The sequence below is a fragment of the Oryctolagus cuniculus genome, chromosome X (genome assembly GCF_051225735.1).
Source record: "Oryctolagus cuniculus isolate XC-2025 breed Fujian yellow rabbit chromosome X, ASM5122573v1, whole genome shotgun sequence".
Classification (NCBI taxonomy): domain Eukaryota; kingdom Metazoa; phylum Chordata; class Mammalia; order Lagomorpha; family Leporidae; genus Oryctolagus; species Oryctolagus cuniculus.
In genome coordinates, this window is record NC_142888.1 from 37,220,614 (window position 1) to 37,243,366 (window position 22,753).

Consider the following 22,753-nt stretch of genomic DNA (forward strand, 5'->3'; position numbering starts at 1 on the left):
GTAATGTTCTCACCTTTTATAGATGAAAAAAACACTAAGACTTACACAGTAACAGGCCCAAGATCCTGAGGCTATGCAATCTGTCTTCCGAACACTTACTGTTGATTAGGCTCTGTTTCACTTTGCTGTGTAGAATTAAAGCTCTGCATGGCCTGCACTTCCTCTTCCTCCTCATCCTCACTAGAGGCTTCTTCTGCAGCATGATTAGACCTTGGGGGAGGAGCAGTGGCAGTGCCGTCTGCCTTCTGGATAGATGGCTTCTGACAGATGTACTTAGGGTCTCTTCCAAGATTACAGATTTCTTCAAGTAACTGAAAGAGAAAATAAAATTACTTATCAGCAATTAAGGAGTGGGGACATGACTGAAGATATACCATGTATTTGCTGTAACACTTTATATACATGTTATCTGCACTATTCTGGGAATGTAGTCATTAACTCCGTTTTACAAACAAGAAAAAGGAAATTTGCAAAGTTAAGTAATTTGTTAAAGTTCAGACATCATTGTTTAAGTGACTGACTTGACAAATCTGACTCCTGTCTATTTAACCAAGGACCAGGAACTCATATTGTTGTGAGTTTCAAAGCCTAAATGGCAACTGGCAGGATTAAGAAATGTTGGGGGTAAAGATCAAGAAACTATTGAGGCCTTGTGGCACAGCAGGTTAAGCTACTGTCTGCAATGCTAGCATACCATACAGGCACACATTCAAGTCTTGACTGCTCCACTTCTGATCTGGCTCCCTGCCAATGTGCCTGCTTGGGCCCCTGCCACCCACATGAGAGATCTGGAAGAAGCTCCTGGCTCTTGACTTTGGCCCAACTGTGGCCATTTGGGGAGTGGAAGCAGATGGAAGATCTCTCTCTTTCAAATACACAAATCTTTAAAAATATCAATAAAAGTATGACTAGACAAAGGTTAGGCCTTGGATGCCTGTTAATATCATATATACGAGGGGCAGGTGTTATAGAGCAGACAGTTAAAGCCCCGACCTGCAGTGCTGGCATCCCGTATGGGTGCTACTATGAGTCCTGGCTGCTCTACTTCCGATCCAGCTGCCTCCTAATGCACCTAGGAAAGCAGCAGAGGATGGCCCAAGTAACTTGGGCCTCTGCATACACATGGGGGACTCAGAAGAAGCTCCTGGTTCCTGGCTTTGGATCGGCTCAGCTCTGACCATCAAGGCCATTTGGGGAGTGAACCAGTGGATGGAAGACCTCTCTTTGTCTCTCTCTAACTCCCTCAAATAAAAAAAAAATAACTCTTGATCTACAAGAGCTGAAGTTAACAGAAACTTCTGGTAAGATCTGAACTAAAATGACTACTTTTTCTAAAAACTAGCCCCACATGGTTCTCTCATGCACTAGGTCAATGTTATCACTTCCTACCTTGATGATGGCAGTTGTTGCATCTGTTTTGAGGGTAGGTTGATGTCTCATAAGCTCATCAACAGCACTCCCTAGGTTGGATGCAGTATCCCCTTAAAGCAAAAATGAACTGTTAGAAAGAAAGACTGAAGAAAATAAGAGCTATTTTTCTCTGTGTCAACACCAGGCAAAAAGATGAAACTGAGCTGGTCATTGTGATACACGCTTCCCCAAATGAATTCACATCAGCCCCCAAATCACTGAAGAGGAGGAAAGAATCAGGCTAGTAAACATATTTTCAAGTAATGATGGGTGTTACACTCTACTCTGGAAATCTCTCTACTGTAAAGATCTCAATTACTGGGGCAGGCATTGTGGCGCAGTGTGCTGGAGTCCCAGCCTATAGCGCCAGCATCCTATATGAACGCGTTTGAGTCCTGGCTGCTCCACTTCTGATCCACCTCGCTCATCCCTGCTAATGCGCCTGAGAAAGCAGGAGAAGATGGCCCAAGTCCTTGGGCCCCTGCACCCACGTGGGAGACCCGGAAGAAGCTCCTGGCTCCTTACTTCAGAATTGGCTCAGCTCTGGCCATTGTGACCATTTAGGGAGTAAACCAGTGGATGGAAGAGCTCTGTCGCTACCTCTCTGTAACTCTGTATTTCAAATAAATAAAAAATAAATCTTAAAAAAAAAAAGAGAGATCTCAACTCAATAGTATTATAGATTGGAAAAGAAGCATAAACTATTATCCTTCTGACTGTCCCAGAAAGTACAAAGCATGTTTTTGAAAACTGGAATCCTTTTGGAGCTCTACTTTCTTGCTAGTAATTTCTCAACTGTCTGGTCTCAAGTACTGCGAGTCACATTTCGTCTTAGAGACTTGGATACTAGAGTATCAGATTACCAGGATCAATACCTGGAACTCTACATGTCTCATTGCTGCTTCCTAGTACCTAATTCTTAGCAGTGCCATGAAAGTACAATGATGATTTGTTGAGAAGCATGGAAATACTATAAGCAGAGAAGCTAAGGATGAAGCATTCCCTCCTACCTGTAAAAGAATGTATTATCCAGAGAAACCACGTGAGCTCAAGGAAGGCTTTCCCAGCCAACTGACCCAATTTTCTATTATAAGGTAAATCCTGACAACATACCAAGGGGATCTGAACTCCTCCTCCTCCTCATGGCTGGGAGGTAATCTGGAGAGAGAAGAACTTTGAAGAGACGTTCAAAAGGCTGACATTGTACAAAAGACTGAAGACCTCGGGCATTCAAGCAGAGTGCACTGAATACATTTGGGAGGGAGCCAAGGACTTCACGGGTAGCAGGAACCTAAAAAGAAGTTTGAACACATTTAAGGTTGAACACATTTAAAAGAATCCATGTATAGATGCTAGGAAAACCTGGCCAGAGGTAGCACGCTGAGAGACAGAAAGGATTCTGGCAACAAGGTTTCAGTTACATTCAGTACAACATACAGAAGGTAAGAGATAGGATTTTCATAGCATAAGACTGCTTTTCAAGTGTGTGTGTGTTGGGTTAAGGGGTATGCATGGAGTGTTTTTCAGAGTAGCAGAAAGGACTCACATCTTTGATAAGCAGTGCATGCAGCATGACATCTGTTAATCCATTGTCCTGTAGTGAGGACAGCAGTGATGGTTCTTGAAATACAAACACAGTCACCACTTCAGTAGCTAAAAAAGAGATGAGAAAATGTGGAAAACTGAGGGATTCCTTAGAGATATTAAAAGCAAAATACTCAAAGCTTTTAAAAATACATATTCAGGGTCTAACAATTTAAGCATTTGTGCTGACTATGAAATGAAAGCTCTATCAGGGACTAATCACTATTAGGAATCTAGTGACCTTCTTCTAGGTTCTTATAGACATATTTTTACATAAATGAGGTTATATAATTTGCTGTTCTTCAGCTATAGTATGTTTCATATAATCTCCTTTACCCCCTCACTGCAACCCACTCATTTTGAATGAGAATAGCATAATATTCCATTATACATACATATTCCAATATATATGTATATTCTAATATACATACATATATACCACTATATATAAAAACCAGTCTCCTACTGTGAAAATTGATGAACCTGAACCTAAAATACACTCCCCTCCTTTTTGGGCCACCTTAGCAGGTAAAAAGAAAAACTAAGATGTCTGTTTGCTGGGTCAAAGTGACTGCAAGCTTAGCTGACAAAAATGAACAAACTGTCTTCTAAGAAGTTTGTTCAGCAAGCTACTATCGACAGTTTACAAGTTCTTGGGTATTAATCTGACCAGATTTTCAGATGGTGATATTCAGAAATGTGTAATAAAGATGACTACTACTATATCAAAGTTTCTCTTTTGCAAAAAATCATGCAGTGTTTTTTTAAAGGGTATAAACATGGAAACAACAAGCTCTGGGTGGAACCAAGCAACTAAGTTACAAAAGGAAAAAAATAAAATAACTGTGGTATGCCTTTTGGCTATGTAAACATGTTTCCAGGAGCGAACATGTATGTTAAACGGAATTAAAGAAATAGAAGTTCCAGAAGCCAAAAAAAAAAAAAAAATCATATTTTTAAAACCTAATCAAACACTATGTGGGAAATTTGAAACGAAAGAGATCTAAAAATAATGGTGAAATTTTGAATTCTAAGGTGAAGAAAAAATGCTACAGATTCTCCAGAGCAAAAAGGTGAAAACTGCCTGCAGAAGAACAAGAACCAATCTGATATCATGGTTTTCTACAATATGGAACATTAGAACACAAGGAAGAAACATACACTAAATTCTGAAAGAAATATGTAACACTTTAAAAATTATCCAAGGAGAGACTGGTGTTGTGGTGTTAACAGGTAAAGCCACTGCCTGAGATGCCAGCATCCCATATCAGTACCAGTTCAAGTCCTGTCTGCTTTACTTTCTATTCAACTCCCTGCTAATCTGGGAAAAGTAGCTGAATATAGCCCAAGTGCTTGGGACACTGTCACCCATGTGGGATATCCAGAACAAACTCCTGGCTCCTAGTTTTGGCCTGGCCCAGCCCCAGCCACTGTGGCCATCTAGGGAATGAACCAGCAAATGGAAGAACTCTCTCTCTTTCCCTCTATCTTTTTAAAAATAAATAAATCTTAAAAAAATTACCCAAGGATATATTCCACTAAAATTGAAATAAAACGACGAGAAAGAATGTCCAGGATCACTAACGAATGGGAGAAGTGCAGAAAATTCCTCTTTTAAGATAAAAATACACTACAGTACCATAAGTTGTTCTGCTGGAAGAACTAATAGCTAGATAAAATACTTGAAAAATCTTTTAAAATGTAAAGAGTAGACAAAGTAAGTATCTGGCCTAAGGCCCAAATAAATGAAAACAGAAATTCAGAGGCTTTTGTCCTAAGGGTAACTGGTGAACTTGGTTTTCAATAGTACTCAGGGTACCTGGGTAGGACATAAGAACAGAAAGATATTATCTTTATTTAGTAAAAAATCCAATAAAAAGGGTATTTTATGGATGGCAGCACCAGCAACCATACATGATGAAGCCTGCTGGAAGAGCTGCTGTTTCCTACCCCAAAACCAGGTCATTTTTGATATATACATTACTCAAAAGGCAGCCCAACTGAGCTGGATGTAATCACTTTGGCACTGCAGGACACTTTAATAAAGGTATATCCATGGTTCTTATTTTTAGAATCTTTGTTTTTCCTAGGGAGTACGCTCAAAATAGTTATATTCAGGACCATCCACTATGGAGACTTTTCATGGTGGGAATACACTGATGCTCAGACTTCTTGTGTTACATTAAAGTCTCCCAGTATCTGTGCTCATATCAAGGTTGTCACAAAGGAAGCACACTATAATGTCAGAGCTGACCAACTGCTCATACTTTGAGTAAGCTCAGGTATTACTCCTATCCTTAACTCGATGGGTTCAGTGAGACCTCTGGTTACTAGTCACTAGGTCTGTGGGATACATGCAAATGGCATCTCAATGTGATGTTTGTGCCCTATTCTGTCATAGGTATCGCTACCAACAGAAATCCATACCAAGGGGTCAACACTTCTCTAACGAGTGAAGTGATTTTACTGGGGTAATGCTCCAATCTGCTGGAACAAATTGCTATGCCCTCACAATGACTGACTATTATAAAAGATTATGATTTTAAAAAAGTAAATCTATTGATTTGAGAGGAAGAGAGAACGAGCAAGTTAAGTGTGTGCATGCTAGCTCACATCTGGTATTTCACTTCCCAAATGCCAGCAGTCGCCAGGCAGACAGGAAATAGGAGCCAGGAACTCAATCCAGGTCTCCCATTGTGGGTGGTAGAAACCCAACCACTTGAGCCATTCACTGCTGCCTTAGGAACCACTTTGGCAGGAGGCTGGAATCAGGAACTGGAGCTGAGAATCCAACCCAGGCACCCTGATGTGGGACACGGCTTCCTAATCAGCATGTTAACCACGAGGACAAATGCCTATCTGCAGACATATTTTTATATATTTTTTTAAAAACCTCACTTGAACAGTAAGTATAGCACAAACCAGCCAAATGTACAATACTTCTAACCACAAGTAATTCATAATACACTACTTAAATGTATATTTGGCATTTAAGAAATGAGTATTTATTTGAAAATAAATTTATTCACCAACAAAAGATACATAATCTGAGTGTAGAAATGTGGATAGCAAAATCCTACAATAAAAACACACAGAAAGGTTTGCTAGTTTATTCCAGCTCGGTATAACTAACCACCAATTCCACTTACCTAGGAGGAAAAGTGATGGGCCATAGTATTCTGCATTGCTGATGATGTGTTTCAGGGAGGTAGGCAGAGAACCATCCATTACTAACAGAAAAGTGAACATTAAGGAGAATATGATCAGTCTGGGAGAAGTGTTAAGGAGTGAAGATAATGAAACAATGTTATATACAGCACACTGTGGCAAAGTCTGTGCTGATTCCAATCTAATTGCCTCTGCTTGTCTCTGTTTTATTATTTGGTCATGAAATGAGCTTTCTAACAGTGGGTCAATAACAAAAATTTTTTAAAGGAATACAGGCACATAAATTCTGAGAGAGGTAGTAGGATGGAAGTCAACAGAGAGCCAAATGCTGGAAAAGGAAAATAACAAATTAAAGATGGTAAATCACTACAAAAACAGCTAAACACTACTTAAGTCCAGGAAAAGCAATACCAAACAAGTAAAAGCTACTCAAAATGGCATGGTCTTTCCCTAAGCCTCCTGGTAAAAGATTAGGTGTAAGAATAGCTTGAGAAGGACCCATAGAAAGAGTCAAACATCTTTCAGAAACAGTTTTCCAGAGTAAAGTACCATGTCGTATGCCATCCGAGAAAGCAGGGTCCTGAATGGCTTTCTTGAGGAAGTTCAGCATGGATTTGAGAAGTGCTGCTCGCTGTGGAATACACTGCACACCTGGCAAGGGAGAACAGTAACAGAATTTAAGCTCCTCCTAAAGCTGTCATCTTCACTAGTTTAATAACTCAAGTCACTGTGAAACATCACATATACGTTTGTCTACGCACCAGGACGAGAACCAGGGCCGGGACCGGGGCCAGGGCCAGGACCAGGACCGGGACCAGGGCCAGGGCCAGGACCAGGGCCAGGCCCAGGCCCAGGGCCAGGGCCAGAAGAGATGTTAGCACTGTTGTTGGAGCTTGATGTCCTTAATTCAACATCCAGCCGTTGTTCCATAGAGATGGATGAGCCTGGACTGCTTTCCATAGTCACATCTGCAACTGAAGTCCAAGTTATAATAAAGAAACTACTTAAGAATAAAAGATACATCCCAAAAGATAGATTGAGAAATTTCTTCCATTAAGGTGAAATGAATGAAATAAAAATGAAGCAGGATTAGGATATTGCAATCCAACAAGAAATTTAAGTTGTCCACAAACAGAAGGGAATTTAACATCAGTAGGTGATAAAAATAATCCAACAAAAGAAGTTCTTTAATACTTTTCACTCACCAAAGTGAGATTCAGAGTGGTAAGCAAAACATGCAATTTCATGTACTACCGTTGAGTAGTAGGCATATAGTAGGTAAAGTAAGTAATAATAAACTATAAAAAGAATTACAACATTTAACACAGCATAATCAACAGCAATGATATCTGTGATACACTGAATGAATAACAGAATGTTTAACCATCTTCCTGTTCTAGAAGACTATATACTATACATGGATATAAGTATTTTAGTATATATCTAAAAAGTCTAGAAAGAATTACACCAAACTAGAAGCTATGGTGAAAGGTGAGTGAGCCTTCACTTTTCATTTATACACAAATAATTTATAAAATAATAAAGTTCCATTAGGGATAAACCATTGTTTACATCTAATAATACTTTCTTATGATCTTTTTTATACATAAATAATCACTTTTGCATGTCCTTACTCATATATGAAAAGCACAATCTGTTTTTCAGAGTGATCTACAATGAACAGTAGTCATATCACATTTGACTCAGCCTTCTGGGATCTCATTCAAAAATTCAAATACCAGATTGCCCAAAATAGAGTAGAAACAGAAATCAGGTAAATGGGCTTCCAGGGATGGCAACATGCATGTCTAACTGTGTTTAGGAATTTAGTCATAAAAAAAGGAATAGCAACCAATGAGTATTTATGTATTGCTAAGAATGAAGCATTATACATTCTAGTATCTTCATTATAAGCCTGATAACAGACATGTAATGATAACCTAGATCATCAAGACAAAAAACTAAAATTTTGGGTAAGCTGTTTGGGGAATAATTTCTTTTTGGTACTATAATGACTTATGCATTAGGAAGGAGGTGGGGCTTTTTAAAAAAAGACAATACAAGGGCCAGAGCTTTGGCGCAGTGGGTTAACGCCCTGGCCTGAAGTGCCGGCATCCCATACTGGTGCCAGTTCGAGACTCAGCTGCTCTACTTCCCATCCAGCTCCCTGCTATGGCCTGGGAAAGCAGCAGAAGGTGGCTCAAGTCTTTGGGCCCCTGCACCCACGTGGGAGATCCAGAAGAAGCTCCTGGCTTTGGATTGACGCAGCTCCGGCCATTGCAATCAATTGGGGAGTGAACCATTGGATCGAAGACCTCTCTTTCTGCCTCTCCTCTTTCTGTTATCTCTGTAACTCTGACTTTCAAATAAAAAATAAATAAATAAAAAAGAAAAAAAACTGAAAAAAGACAATATAGCCAAAGATTTAGAATAGCTGGACTTCTTTCCAATTTCATTATTTAAAAGTTGTTCCTTACCCAACAATCTCTTCACCTCTCCTCCCCTTTCTCAAAGTTTTCAAAGGTCCCATTTTAGAGTCTATATTCTCCGTATCTCTACCAAAAACACATTAAACACTTAGGAAAAATCAGGCACAGCAGCACTGAAAAAGACAGTAGAACCCTGATTCCATGGAGCTTAGAACTTAGTGAGAATAAGATAACGAATCAAGACATAAGAAAACATGACTCAGGTGATGAAATAAAACAGACTAACATCATAGAGTGACAGCAGGGATCTACTACAGCTCAACAGTCTGCTTCACCTTCCACCTCTATTTTGAAAAACATTCACCTTCCTTTTCTGATTAGTCTTGTAAAAACAACTTGAAAATCAACGTGGAAAAAATTGCTGTTGCTGGAAATATATACTAACTGAATTGGATACTTTGTTATTTATGTAAGATAATTCAAATCTGGATGGGATGACAGGAAAATCTCAAACATGAAATTATTTTCATGACTTAATAACTGTTAATTACCATCCATATCAGTTTCCATTTCTTCTCCTTCTTGTGTGGTACTGGGTCTCTGGATCTTTGGCTTGATCACAAATGGACATTCTTTTCGGCACAAATCTACTTCATGCTACAATCAAGGGAAAAGGAGTAAGAAAATCCTGTAAATGTTTCAGGGATTAAAAACATCCATAATGGAGGAATGCCAAGGCAGATTATAGAACTGTTTTCTAGAAACATAAGAGGGGTAAGATCACTCCTTAGGGATATATTAGGAAAGGTTTTGGGCTCAGTTCTCACTGGCATAAAGTCTACACAAAGTGTTCCTAGTAGAATAATACCTCAAGTCTATAAATGAAGATAGAAAGCCCACTATGGGATTGAAAAGCTGCCATGTCCAGGTTGGTGATGAGGTCAACCACCCTCACAGCTCTGGTAACAAATGTTATCTGATCCTGTTCATCGCCAAGAAACTTTATGACCTATTAGAGAGGAAAAAAAGAGGTAAAAACAATGAACTAAAGACATAAAGCTATAAAAATGCATCTGTTTATAAATGTGTTTTCTGAGGCAGCAGGGAGGTACCATAGTATGGGGAAGAAAGCCTGTATTAAGAGTTTTGGGCTGGCGTTGCGGCTCACTAGGCTAATCCTCCACCTAGCGGCGCTGGCACACCGGGTTCTAGTCCCGGTCGGGGCGCCAGATTCTTTCCCAGTTGCCCCTCTTCCAGGCCAGCTCTCTGCTGTGGCCCAGGAAGGCTTGGGCCCTACACCCCATGGGAGACCAGGAGAAGCACCTGGCTCCTGCCTTCGGATCAGCGCGGTGCACCAGCCGCAGCGCACCAGCCATGGCGGCCATTGGAGGGTGAACCAACGGCAAAAAGGAAGACCTTTCTCTCTCTCTCTCTCTCTCTCTCTCACTATCCACTCTGCCTGTAAAAAAAAAAAAAAAAGAGTTTTGGTGCTTGCCAAATGACAACTCTGACTACAAGGACTCAACCTCATCTGAAGTAATGGGGACATCAATCATTTTGCACAATTAAATAAAACCTTCAGGGAGAAAACAAAACCTGATAGCCAGTCCTCAACAAATAATAAAGACTACTGCTATTACAGCACAATGAACAAGGTACCTTTACATACATTTTGCTCAGGGTCTCACCTAAGGTTCTGATAACATATTGCAATGATTTGATTAGTTCTTGGGGCTTCCTGCTTTATTGCTATATGCTGAACTGCAATAAATTCTTAATAATGGACATAGCTGGTCTTTAAAAAGTTGCTAATGAGATAACCAGAAGGCCAAAATTAAAGAACTAAGTAAAACTTTTTCTGAGTAAGCTTTCTTTGTCTACCTGTTTTCACAGTGGAAAATTCTAAGCTCACAATTCAACATTCTCTGTTATTTCCCCACAAATGTATTTTAACAAAAGTAGAGCACCTTCAATAAGGCTTCCATCATTCCACAGGAGACCAAGGCTTCACCACCAGCATCGTAGCTGGCCAGATGGTATAAAAAAGAGAAGAGAGCAGTGGCAAACTGGTGGGGGTACGGATCCATGGAAGGATCTACAAGGGAGGTTGGGAGAGGGAAACAAAGACTGAGTTCAGAATTTAGTGTTAAGCTGGTTGGATATTAAACAAAAACAGAAAAGCAAAGGGCAAGAGTCATCTTTCACCTAGAATAATCACCACCCAAACTCACCAATCATGGCCTGGATACAGTTCCGCACAAGTACAGGCAAAAATCCATGGTAGGAGGCAGTTCCAGTACAGTCAATAATACTGCTGAGTTTGGGAGTTCTCTCCAAGTGGACGATTGATGTTAATGTCCGTAAAGAAGCAGCTTTAATCTCCTATACAGAACATGTCAAATAAGATAACAAATGAATCCAGTTGCTGATATACCCCAACTTTAAGTCAGTCCACTAATAACTGCTTGGGGAGTTGGATGACTGCTGAGAGTTAACCCTAAAAATCCACTGTTTGTTAATTTTGCAGTTTAATAGTCAAAGAAGAAAAAGGGCTAAGTTCCTCTTTTGGAGTCTTTTTTTAATTCCCTTGGGAAAACCTGAAAGGCAAGTAAGTAAAAGCCTGATATGCAGGGAGATTATTAATAAATACTCACCATAAGCTGCTTATCTGTTATCTGAAGGACATCTACCAACTCCTCTATCAACCCATTGTACAAGATACTGTTTGCTGATTCCTGCAAGGCATTAGAATACACTGCAAAAGGAAAAATAAACACTTTAGGCAAGAAGGCAGAGGTTAAGCCAATGTCCAATGATAAACCTCTAGGCATCTACAGGTAATGGGAAAGGATTCCCTTCTAACTAGCATCAGAGGGCAGAATCACTGAATTTCAGGATGGAAGATCAGATCAAGTATGAGCTCTAAATACCGCAGAACTGACAATTCCTGTACTAACGGTATTAGCAGTTTTGAGTAAGGATTTTGGGGGATGGAGGCATGAAAAGAGAGTTGCTTTCCAGGTTTTCACTAAGTCCTCAAACCAGCATATAAAGTAGGTACTGTCTAAATATAAAACAAGGAAGCTGAGACTAAGAGGATATACATGTGGTTAATAATCTGAAGAATCAGAGTAAGAGTCCAGGACTGATTCCAAAAGTATGTGCTTTCCATTCTACTGGCCCCACAGTAAATGCTCATATACAGTAAAAGCCATCTACTTAATGAATATTTTGACCAATTTCAAAATTATACTCCCAAAAAAATGGGAGAAGAGGAAGACTAGATGGCAAGCGGAATAGTAGAGGACAGTGAGAGATGCACACTCATGAAAAAAGACAAGACAAAGACTATACTTTCAGAGATCATTTCTATCTTAGTACAGAGTTGCTAGTCTGTGTAAAATGTTAATTGAAAATGAATCTTAATGGATAATGGGACTGGCAAGGGGAGGGGGAGGAAGAGGAAGGGTGGGAGAGTGAGTGGTACAGCTGATATGGTGGGAATAACTATATTCCTGAAGTTGTACTTAGGAAATTTGTATTCCTTAAAAAAAAAATTTAAAAAATTAAAAAACAAAACCAAAACAAAACAAAAAAAAACCCAAGACTACAAATCAAGACTAAATCCATGTAAGTAAGCAGCATATCCTCTCTCTCATCCAATATGAAAGCACTCAAGAAAGATGAATAAATTCAGTGAACAAAGGAAATGTTAACAATTTTAAAACTTAAGTTACCACCTAGGTAACTTCAGCAAGTCTCATAGCAACAGAGGAATGAAATGCAAAGGAAATGAAGCACAAACAGTCTACTACGGCCTCTTAATTATAATATTCTTCTCTTACCTAATATAGATATTGCATGCAGTCTGGCCTGAACAGCTTGTAGTCGCTTCCTATGGTTAGAAAACCCATGGGCCAGCCGTATGTGTGTAAATAACAGCATCTGTAGAGAGTATAAGGCCTATGTTAAAAAAATCAATGGAAAAGGTAAATATTCTTTCTGGGGGCTAAGTCTTATCTGTTGAATAAAATGGTATTGTTGTTATTTGCTAAGTTATCAAACAGAACTGTTACCATCCACTCTGAGGTCAGCTGACTACACAGAAATTCAAAGATTCCTACTAATCCCAAGGTGAGCCAAGAACTGTCAGCATCCTGACAGGCAACAAAATAGGGAACACGTAAAATGAGCACAAAAAAAAAAAAAGAAAGAAAGAAAGAAAAACAAGTCACAACTGAACATTTTCTCCTTTGATACCCAAAGAGTTGAGAAAACTATCACTACTTATTAGAGACTGATAGCCACCCAGTTTACATTTTCCTCAAACTCTCATAAAGGAAAGTATTAAGTTATGCCCTCACTATAAGACCAGGAAACTAAGGCCCAGAAAACCTAACTAATCTGTTCATGGCCTGATTCCAAAGCTGATTCTTTCTGCTCTGCAGGCTCCCATCCAAGTACATATCATTAATCTATTTGGGTAACAACCACATCTCTTGGGTATTTTCAGGGTGCATCATACCTGCTTATCTTTAGGAATGCTGTACATTTTGGTAAGAGATTCCATGATTTCAGAAGGGCTTTCTGAAATCTATATTAGAGGGGGGGAAAAAAAGTTAGGAACAAAAAGTCAACCAAATGTTAAGAAACTAGCCAATAATCAAACATTCCTCTTACCTTGTCAAGCTGCTCTATGTGAATATAATGTAGTGTGTTACTAGTTGTCTGAAATTTAAAAGAGAGCTGTTAGGAATCACTGAATAGTTTCCCTATATGCAACATACAGAGCCATCTTTTAAGTTAGCTTAAGGAGAGAAACCTGAACCACCAATATTCAGATTATACTGTACGTTGGAATTCTCAATTAAGGCTGTGAGAAAAATACACAAGCAGTAGAAGCATCCCATAAAGGGAGTCCTATTTTTTTTTGACAGCTCCCAACATGGGTAAGAAGCAACATTACAACAGATGGGCATGCAACTGACATTTATTCCTGACAAGCTAGTAGGTATATTCAGATTGGGAGGGCAGAAATACAGCACTAAACCCATTCCTTCATTTAAAACTGAGGAGTTCTAGAGAAGTCAAACCAGTTACAGTAGACTATAGTCTATCAAAACACATGTGAATGAGACCCACCTTCTTCTCAATTTTGACCTCGGCCCCAGGGTCTGCATAGAATTCAAAGTGTAGTGTAGTTGCACTGGGTGGGTATTTCTGTGTATAAAGCACAACAAAGAACCAGACACTGAGCTTCCACTGATTTTAGGTAAGGCCGACAACATCTTTTCCCAATTCTTCCCTCAAAGACCTAGTCACTTGTCCAATTCATTTTGACAGCAGAATTAGTATTCAGCATCTACAGTACCTTTAACTCTTTATCTTAGGTAGAAAAGGGCTTGTATGGAATGAGATTTGTGAAAAATAGAATCAGAAGGATAGAGCCAGAGCTCCAAAAGCTTCTCTATTTTTCCTTGTAAGTTACCAGTTGCCCTTTCTTTCAAGAGATGGTTCTTGACTGTAGCTATTCTCAAACGAGAAAACAGGGGCAAGTAGGCTAAGCAGTAATGAGTAAGAATCCAAGAAAGGATGAACAAGAACAAATACCAACAAATCCAAGAACACACACCAGGGTCAAGGTATCAGCTAATGAATGGAAAAGGACAACTCTTACCAAAACCTTGGGGTCTATCATCAGCCTTCTCAAATATTTGATTCATAGTATACCTCAACGAACATACCTTCTTTTTCTTCAAATGCTACCTTGTACCATTCTGTACCACTCCTTGTGATATTTGATTTTTCACACAGGAAGACACCGAGCCAATATAAAGTAAAGCCTAACAACACAGTGTATTTAACTCTAGAAGAGCAACATGCTGAACACAAGATGTTGAAAGAAATCACTAGTACAGACTCTCTGGGAATGAAAAAGTTATTCCCAGACTAATACTCCTTTATACTCTTTCAATTTTTAAACATGTCTATATACCACTTACTTTTTCTTTTCTTTTTTTTTTTAACAGGCAGAGTGGACAGTGAGAGAGAGAGAGAGAGAGAGAGAAAGGTCTTCCTGTGCCGTTGGTTCACCCCCCAATGACCGCTGCAGCCGGTGCACCATGCTGATCCGAAGCCAGAAGCCAGGTGCTTCTCCTGGTTTCCCATGCGGGTGCAGGGCCCAAGCACTTGGGCCATCCTCCACTGCGCTCCCGGGCCACAGCAGAGAGCTAGACTGGAAGAGGGGCAACTGGGAAAGAATCTGGCGCCCCGACCGGGACTAGAACCTGGGGTGCCAGCGCCGCAGGGGGAGGATTAGCCTAGTGAGGCACGGCGCCAGCCTACCATTTACGTTTAAAATACACACTATATTCTCCAAAGGTTCATCACATGCCAAATCTCAATAAAAGGATATGTGATTTCTTAACTTAGGGTTGGTCCAAAATGAGGAAAAGACATTATGCAAATATAGCACAGTGCATTATACTGTTTAGACCAAGAGGTAAAGAATAAGCTTGATGTGCATACGGCTCAGAATTAACCCACCAAACTTTAAGAAGGAAAAACTGAATCCTCAGAATTAGAATTGCAAACTCTGAATCCCTATTAAGATTTACGTAGTTCTGAGACTTAAACACACAATCCTCACCTCCCATATTAGCCAACATCCATTCAAAAAAAGTCACTAAAAGTTTATCAGCTAAGGTGGGAGAGTAGCTTGTACATTTCTATAACCAGAAAGGAAGCCATTCTCCATGGGCAGGGGTGGGAGGTTTAAAATAAATTTGCTAAATTTCACTGCAGTCATTTTTGCTAAATATGAAAAACTGACAAGACAAAGTGTACATTTGCTGGAAAACACAGTTGTCTCAAGGCACAGAATTGTTACAAAAACCTCAATTGTGATTGTGGTTCCATGGCAACATATCAAAGCATAACCTAAGCATGTATGGGCGAAAGGCAGAGGACTGAACATGTAAAAGTTCTCAATAATTCTAACAGAACTGTTCTCCAAGCAGCCATTGCTACATCAAGTCACACTGCCTACAGTTCTGATGGTTTCAGTGTAAGAATGCAAGCAAATGCACTGTTAGATTTTTTTCTTTAATTTGACAGGTAGAGTTACAGACAGTGAGAGAGACAGAGAGAAAAGTCTTCCTTTTGTTGGTTCACTCCCTAATAGTCTCCATGGCCGGTGCTATGCTGATCTGAAGCCAGGAGCCAGGTGCTTCCTCCTGGTCCCCCATGCAGGGGCAGGAGCCCAAGCACCTGGGCCATCCTCCACTGCCCCTCTGGGCCACAGCAGAGAGCTGGACTGGAAGAGGAGCAACCGGGACTAGAATCTAGTGCCCATATGGGAAGCCAGAGCCGCAGGCGGAAGATTTTAAAACCACTTTCAAACCAACTGAACAGATGTGGCTTCCTACTAAAGAACTGGGTATGAACATAACCGTGAATGAGAATCTGTATCTACTGCCAGCTCTGTGAGGGCCCAACCATTGCTAGACTGCTTCCTAACGTGTGCTACATCTCAAATGATCTTAGGTTCCTCAAAGGTCATGATGTGAAGTGGTAATTTTATATAATGTATATAAGGATACACTTCAAGAAAGTTCTTAGAAAATTAATATTCTGAAAAAACTATGCACGAATTTCAAATTTGGTCTGCACCAAAACAAATTCTATTGTCCACAAATGTTTGAAGCATCCTTGTATTCATACTGTAAAGAAAGGCTCATAAGGAGATCATAGCTCTGCCAAGACACTCACATGCCCAAGTTACTTACCATCATATGCAAGTCTCTGCAACACTCTGCAAGTCCAAAGCCATTCTCCTTTCCACCCCAGCTCTTGGAAAAGAAGAAAGAGACAGTTAACACAGTGCTTATCATGCCTTATAAGTAAATTATTTAAGAATATGTAGCTGCTTGGAGCACAGTGTTGAAGAGACAAACATCCAATGTAAAGGTCAAACAAGAGGGAGCAAACAGAAGCAAGACTCAAGGCAAGACAGCTGGCCTAGAGGTGACTTCTTTAATGAGAGCAATTCCACTGTTCTTTGAGGAAGCTCCTGGGAAGAACACAAGCAATTGCCAGTCACTGCATTCCACATGCCTACATGTCCCATCAAACCTTGACTGACACTCTGCCTATTCACCTTCCTCACTAGGGTAGAATCACATGCTCTCCAGTTCCTTTCTTTTGACATGAGCCGAGTTACAAGCTTGACATCTGCCTTGTTTAGTACTTTGTCATAAAGTCTAACAACTCATCAGCAAGTCTGTGAGGTAATGAATTGGGGCTGCCACTGTGGCCTAAAGTGGCATGCTCTCTTTACATTTAAATATTTCCTCTTCATGCAATGCTGCTATCTTGTTACCGCCTACCAATAAAGTTAAAAAAAAAATGGAGTAAATCACTGAAGTGTACCTTCACAAAGGTCTCTATTATAGAATGCTATTTCTAAAATGGAAAAATTAAAGCTTCCACGATCTGCCTACCTCTTGAGAAAGAAGCTCTCTCTAACTACACTTGACCCACCGGCAGCTTTTCTCAATACTCATCATATATGAAAACACACCAATGAACTGCATATCACTAGTACCACTCTAGAAGTACAGAATAGTATTCATTTGTTACATATGATGACACTTCAGGGCATTAGGGTTTACTTCTCTAGTGGAAACTTGGGTTAAGAAAGTCTGCCTGGAGACAAATTACTACATACTCGTAGCTCCAAAAGGATTTAAAAAATGGACTGTTATACTGGGAGCAATGTCAGCAAAAATGCCAGAGTAAGGAACTCTAAATTTTCAGTCCTTTACAAAAGCAGGAAACTGGAAAAACTTGTCAGAATCAACTTTTATCAAAACTCTGGAAACTAAACAATACTTCACAGCAACTAGGCAAATGCTTAACTGAGGTGGATAAAAACCACAAAACAGCTGAATCTCAAGAAAGCATTTTGTGTGATTTAACTTGCCCTGACTCTATCTCACACTTTCCAGGCTAAGCACTGGCTGAGCCCAACAGCCCATATATCTGGAGTGAGCAAAATGGACTTTGTTCTCAAAAAACTATGCTGGGTTGTTTTGGCCTTTCTAGCTCCTCCCACCCACCCAAGGACCAGCTCACAGAGAGCTTGCCAATATTTTACCTTATTTGGAACTCTCCCAGGAGTGAGGGAGTTGGGAGAGACACTTGTTAAAAACATTTAATAGCATTAGGCCCTACCCTCCTGGGTATACAGTTTGGGCAAACTGAAAAGCTTGGGAAGAAAGGTCAAAGGGAAGAAAGGGGGAGGGTGTGAGATTCTTCAGGGAATAAGGGTTTTGAAAGGCTCCACATATTCCTGGGACCCTAAAAGATGACATGCAAGCCCCAGGCTGGCACATTCTGTGAAAAGCCATGAGAAGGTCTTAAGCTCCAAACTCTGCCTGACCTTAAGGCTCTGCAGGAGGAAATAAAGCTTTGGCAGAGTGGTACACTTCCTGGCTAAAAGTCTACCTAACACACACTCAGAGCCCATCTGAAAAGAGGGGAAGTTGAGAGAGGTTGAGATAGAGAGTGGGGAATAGATACAGAGAGAGAATGAGTGTGTATACTACCAAGTGTACCAACTTACGCAAGTTCAAAAAGGGGTCAAAGAGATTATTTAAAGAAATAATGGCCAAAAACTTCCCAAGTTTGACAAAGACATGAATCTACAAATCCAAGAAGCTCAACAAACTCTTAACAAGGGCATAATTCAGAGAGGCATATCAAGTATGTAGTGCTTTTACATGCTCAAAGTACTAAAAAGAAAAGAGCTATCAACCAAGAATTCTGTATCTCACAAAATTATCCTACAAAAATGAAGTCGAGATTAAGACATTCACAGATAAATGAAAGCTAATGGAGCTCAGTGCTATTAGACTTGCATAGGGGAAATGCTGAAGGGAATCCTCTGGCTGAAATAGAAGACCACAAGACAGTAACTTGAATCCACACAAGAAAATACCACTGCTAAGATAATTATACAGGTAACAGTAAATGTCAGTTATTGATTTTAGTTTGTAAATTCTTTTTCTATGTGTTTTAAAAGACAACCACGTAAACAATAATTATACATCATGCTAAGCATATGATATGTTAAAATTGTAATTTGTGATTAACAATATAAAGTGGAGAGGAAGAACCAAATTATATAGCAGCAAAGTTTTTTCCTAATATTAACACCAAATAGCATTAATTTCAACTAAGTTTTTGTAAGCTAAGATGTTAGTTGTAAGCTGAGGGTTAACACTAGTAACTAGATAAAGGACAAATAAGGAAATAGAAGACTTAACACTAAATACACTAGACCAAACAACATAGACAGAATAATCCACCCAATGGGGCCAGCGCTGTGGTGTAGCAGGTTAAAGCCCTGGCACAAAGCGCCGGCATCCCATATGGGCACCAGATCTAGTCCCAGCTGCTCCATTTCTGATCCAGCTACTTGCTAACATACCTGGGAAAGCAGTAGAAGATGGTCCAAGTGCTTGGGCCCCTGAAACCACATAGGAGACCAAGAAGCTACTGGCTCCTGGTTTTGGATCAGCCCAGCTCTGGCCATTGTGGCCATTTGGGGACTGAACCAGCAGATAGAAGCATGCGCGCTCTAACTCTGTCTTTGAAATAAATAAATCTTAACAAAAAAGAAGAATCCACCCAACAATATAAAACACATTCTTTGTAAGACACCAAGGCAGAGCTACAAAACAAATCTCAAGTACAAAATCATGCAAAGTGTCTTCTCCAATGACAATAGAAATCAGAATTCTTTAACAGAAGGAAATCTGCAAAATTCACAATGCATGCTAATTAAGCAATACCAACTGTCAAAGAAGAAATCACAAGGCAATTAGAAAATTATCTGAGATGAAAACATCCCACAAGTTAAAATGACTGCATTAAAATTGTTAGGTCTCGAATCATTATTTTAAACTTCCACCTTAAAGAACTAGAAAACTAGCCAATGAGACGCAACCAAAGTAAACAGAAGGAAGGAAATAGTAAAGATTAGAGCAAAGATAAGTGGAAAAAAAATGGAAAAATCATGAGTCAACTAAATCAAAAATTGCTTCTTTGAACTGATACAAACTTTTGCTGACCAAAGAAAGATCATGTTCTTGTTTTCTCTAGCTCTTTCTGGTTAAATATACTCTTATATACATGAGGAACCAGTGAACAGGCAGGATTAAAGACAGACTGTATCATGTTGATCTTCAATGATATTGGCAACATTTCTCTGACCTTTATGTCAAAATTGAACTTATGTTTAATAATTAGAAAACCAGGGCTGGGGCTGTGGTACAGTGGGTAAAGCCAACCCCTGTGGTGCCAGCATCCCATATGGGTGCTGGTTAGAGTTCTGGCGGCTCCACTTCTCATCTGGCTACCTGCTAATGCACCTAGGAAAGCAGTGGAGGATGGCCCAATATCCTTGGGCTCCTACACCCGCATGAGAAACCTAGAAGAAGCTCCTAGCTCCTGGCTCCAGCCTGGCACAGCCTTGGCTGTTGCAGCTATTTGCGGAGTGAACCAGCAGATAGACATCTCTGTCTCTCCCTCTCCCTCCCTCTTTATTATAACTCTACATTTCAAATAAATAAATCCTAAAAAGAATGAAACATGATGTCTACATTGTCCTTTTCACAACTAAATTAGACAAAAATATGTTAAGTACAAGGCCCAACATTCATTAAGAACTTAAGAAAAAAGCATATGCTGCTAAATATGGTGAAATGTTCAAACAGTAAAGATTTTCACTGTGGCATCACTTATAATAGAAGTATATTACTGAATTTCCATCCCTGTTCGGCTAATCTGAAATGCCAACTTTACCAAAAATTCAATTGTTACAAGTTGGCTCTGCTTCTGGAATGTACTGACAGGTGAATTCCACTCTATCATGGCACTATTTTAGTTATTATAATTTTATAAATGAATAATAGTACTAACAAAGAGTTAATACTTCCTCACTGCATTTCCAATACTTTCATGGCTATACCCAAGTCTCCAGGGAAGACACATGGAATGTGCTGAAAACCACAATGATAAGGAAATACGTGGGTACTTCACAAAGCCCATGGAAAATGAATTAAAAGTTTCTTTTGTGCAAAAAGGTTGAAATTCTTGCATGAGATATCTTCAATAAACATGACAAATATGTATCGTGAAAAAGCATGGATTTAAAAACTGCTTTGTGGCCGGTGCAGCAGCTCAATAGGATAATCCTCCACCTGCGGCGCCGGCACACTGGATTCTAGTCCCGGTCGGGGCACCGGATTCTTTCCCGGTTGCCCCTCTTCCAGGCCAGCTCTCTGCTGTGGCCCAGGAAGGCAGTGGAGGATGGCCCAAGTGCTTGGGCCCTGCACCCCATGGGAGACCAGGAGAAGCACCTGGCTCCTGCCTTCGGATCAGCTCGGTGCGCCGGCCGCAGCGCGCCAGCTGTGGCGGCCATTGGAGGGTGAACCAACGGCAAAAGGAAGACCTTTCTCTCTGTCTCTCTCTCTCACTATCCACTCTGCCTGTCAAAAAAAAAAGAAACTGCTTTATGCCTGCACCGCGGCTCACTAGGCTAATCCTCAGCCTTGCGGCGCCGGCACACCGGGTTCTAGCCCTGGTTGGGGTGCCAGATTCTGTCCCGGTTGCCCCTCTTCCAGGCCAGCTCTCTGCTGTGGCCCGCGAGTGCAGTGGAGGACGGCCCAAGTACTTACGCCCTGCACCCCATGGGAGACCAGGAGAAGCACCTGGCTCCTGCCATCGGATCAGCGCAGTGCGCCGGCCGCAGCACGCCGGCCACGGCGGCCATTGGAGGGTGAACCAATGGCAAAGGAAGACCTTTCTCTCTGTCTCTCTCTCTCACTGTCCACTCTACCTGTCAAAAAAAAAAAAAAAAAACCCACACAAAAAAACTGCTTTATACTAAAATATCTTTAATAAAATAAATTTTGTTTTATTTACTTGAGAGACAGACAAACAAAGCAATCTTCCACCTGCTGGTTCACTCCCAAATGCCCAGTTAGAGCTGGGCCAGACCAAAGCCAGGAGCCAGTACTTGAGCCATCACCTGTTGCCTCCCATGGTGCACACTGGCAGGAAGCTGGAATCGGAAGTAGTCAGAACCTGCATGAATCAGGCACTCCGATACAGGATCTAGGTGTTCCAAGCAGTATTTTAAGTCGTGTGCCAAACATCTGCCCCTAAACTTACCTTTTAATCTCACTTTTCCATTAACTTTTTGAAGTACCCTGTATAAACGTTTGATGCTACATAGAAGAGACAGCCAAATCAAAGCAAATATCTGAATTGACAAGGCATAAAAAGCTTGAAAGACTATACATTTGCATATTTCCACTTTCTTTCCTCTGTTGTCCCAGCTATTTATGTTAGACTACTTCTATTGCTGTCACAACCTCTTTCTTGTCAACTTTTGTGATCTAAAAATCAAGCACCAGGAGCTGGAGTTGTGGTGCAGCAGATTCCCATACTGGAATGCCAGTTTGATCAAGCACCAGCTACTAAGCTTCCAGATAATGCATCTGGGAAGGCAGTGGGTGGTGGTTCAAGTAGTTGGGCCTCCGCTACCATGTAGGACATTTGGATGGAGTTACTGGCTTCAATATGACCCAGAACTGGCTGTTGTTGCAGCTATTTCAAGAGCAAACCAGTGGCTGAAAGATACTTCTCTTTAAAATCATTCAATCACTCATTCAGAAAAACACCTCTAATTAGAAACTTCTGATAACCTGGAACCCTTAAAAACCATGCCAACCCAAACACAATTCGTGAAATTTTATAAGGCTGCTACATTTAAGAGATAGTACCATTATATTACACATAAAGAAATGTTTCTTGCAAAATTATGTAAGGCATATGGCAAAGCACTGATGCTAGAACATTAAGCAGATGAAGCAGGAACCATATGTAAAGAAATATGCACAAAATAGACCATGAAAATATATCAAAATAAGCAGATACATGAATGTACTAAATTTTCTTCTGTACATTCCTGAATATTTAAAATACTGAACACTTGCTTTCATTAGGAAGAAAAGTTTGTTCTGCCACCAAGTCAAATCTATAAAGAAATCTTTCAAATCTTTAAAAATATGAACTTTATTTGAAAAGTACAG

The 22,753-nt window shown here is 40.2% G+C and overlaps 1 protein-coding gene across 50 annotated transcripts in view; it reads right to left on the reverse strand.

Moving 5' to 3' along the window:
* HUWE1 (HECT, UBA and WWE domain containing E3 ubiquitin protein ligase 1) overlaps positions 1 to 22,753 on the reverse strand; it is a 142,696-nt gene that overhangs the window by 73,111 nt on the left and 46,832 nt on the right. For 42 of the 50 annotated variants that reach the window (XM_089324753.1, XM_089324748.1, XM_070067312.2 and 39 more), the window contains 17 exons: positions 16,379 to 16,441; positions 13,734 to 13,811; positions 13,272 to 13,319; positions 13,117 to 13,185; positions 12,437 to 12,536; positions 11,246 to 11,346; positions 10,823 to 10,973; positions 10,559 to 10,686; positions 9,460 to 9,600; positions 9,143 to 9,248; positions 6,924 to 7,136; positions 6,712 to 6,813; positions 6,144 to 6,224; positions 2,957 to 3,063; positions 2,524 to 2,701; positions 1,390 to 1,481; positions 100 to 311 (listed from right to left, as the gene is read on the reverse strand). In XM_089324753.1, the coding sequence (XP_089180879.1) occupies positions 100 to 311; positions 1,390 to 1,481; positions 2,524 to 2,701; positions 2,957 to 3,063; positions 6,144 to 6,224; positions 6,712 to 6,813; positions 6,924 to 7,136; positions 9,143 to 9,248; positions 9,460 to 9,600; positions 10,559 to 10,686; positions 10,823 to 10,973; positions 11,246 to 11,346; positions 12,437 to 12,536; positions 13,117 to 13,185; positions 13,272 to 13,319; positions 13,734 to 13,811; positions 16,379 to 16,441 (1,970 nt within the window). The remainder of the gene's footprint in view (positions 1 to 99; positions 312 to 1,389; positions 1,482 to 2,523; positions 2,702 to 2,956; positions 3,064 to 6,143; positions 6,225 to 6,711; positions 6,814 to 6,923; positions 7,137 to 9,142; positions 9,249 to 9,459; positions 9,601 to 10,558; positions 10,687 to 10,822; positions 10,974 to 11,245; positions 11,347 to 12,436; positions 12,537 to 13,116; positions 13,186 to 13,271; positions 13,320 to 13,733; positions 13,812 to 16,378; positions 16,442 to 22,753) is intronic. The other 8 variants (XM_089324739.1, XM_070067323.2, XM_070067319.2 and 5 more) reach the window with 1 other exon arrangement.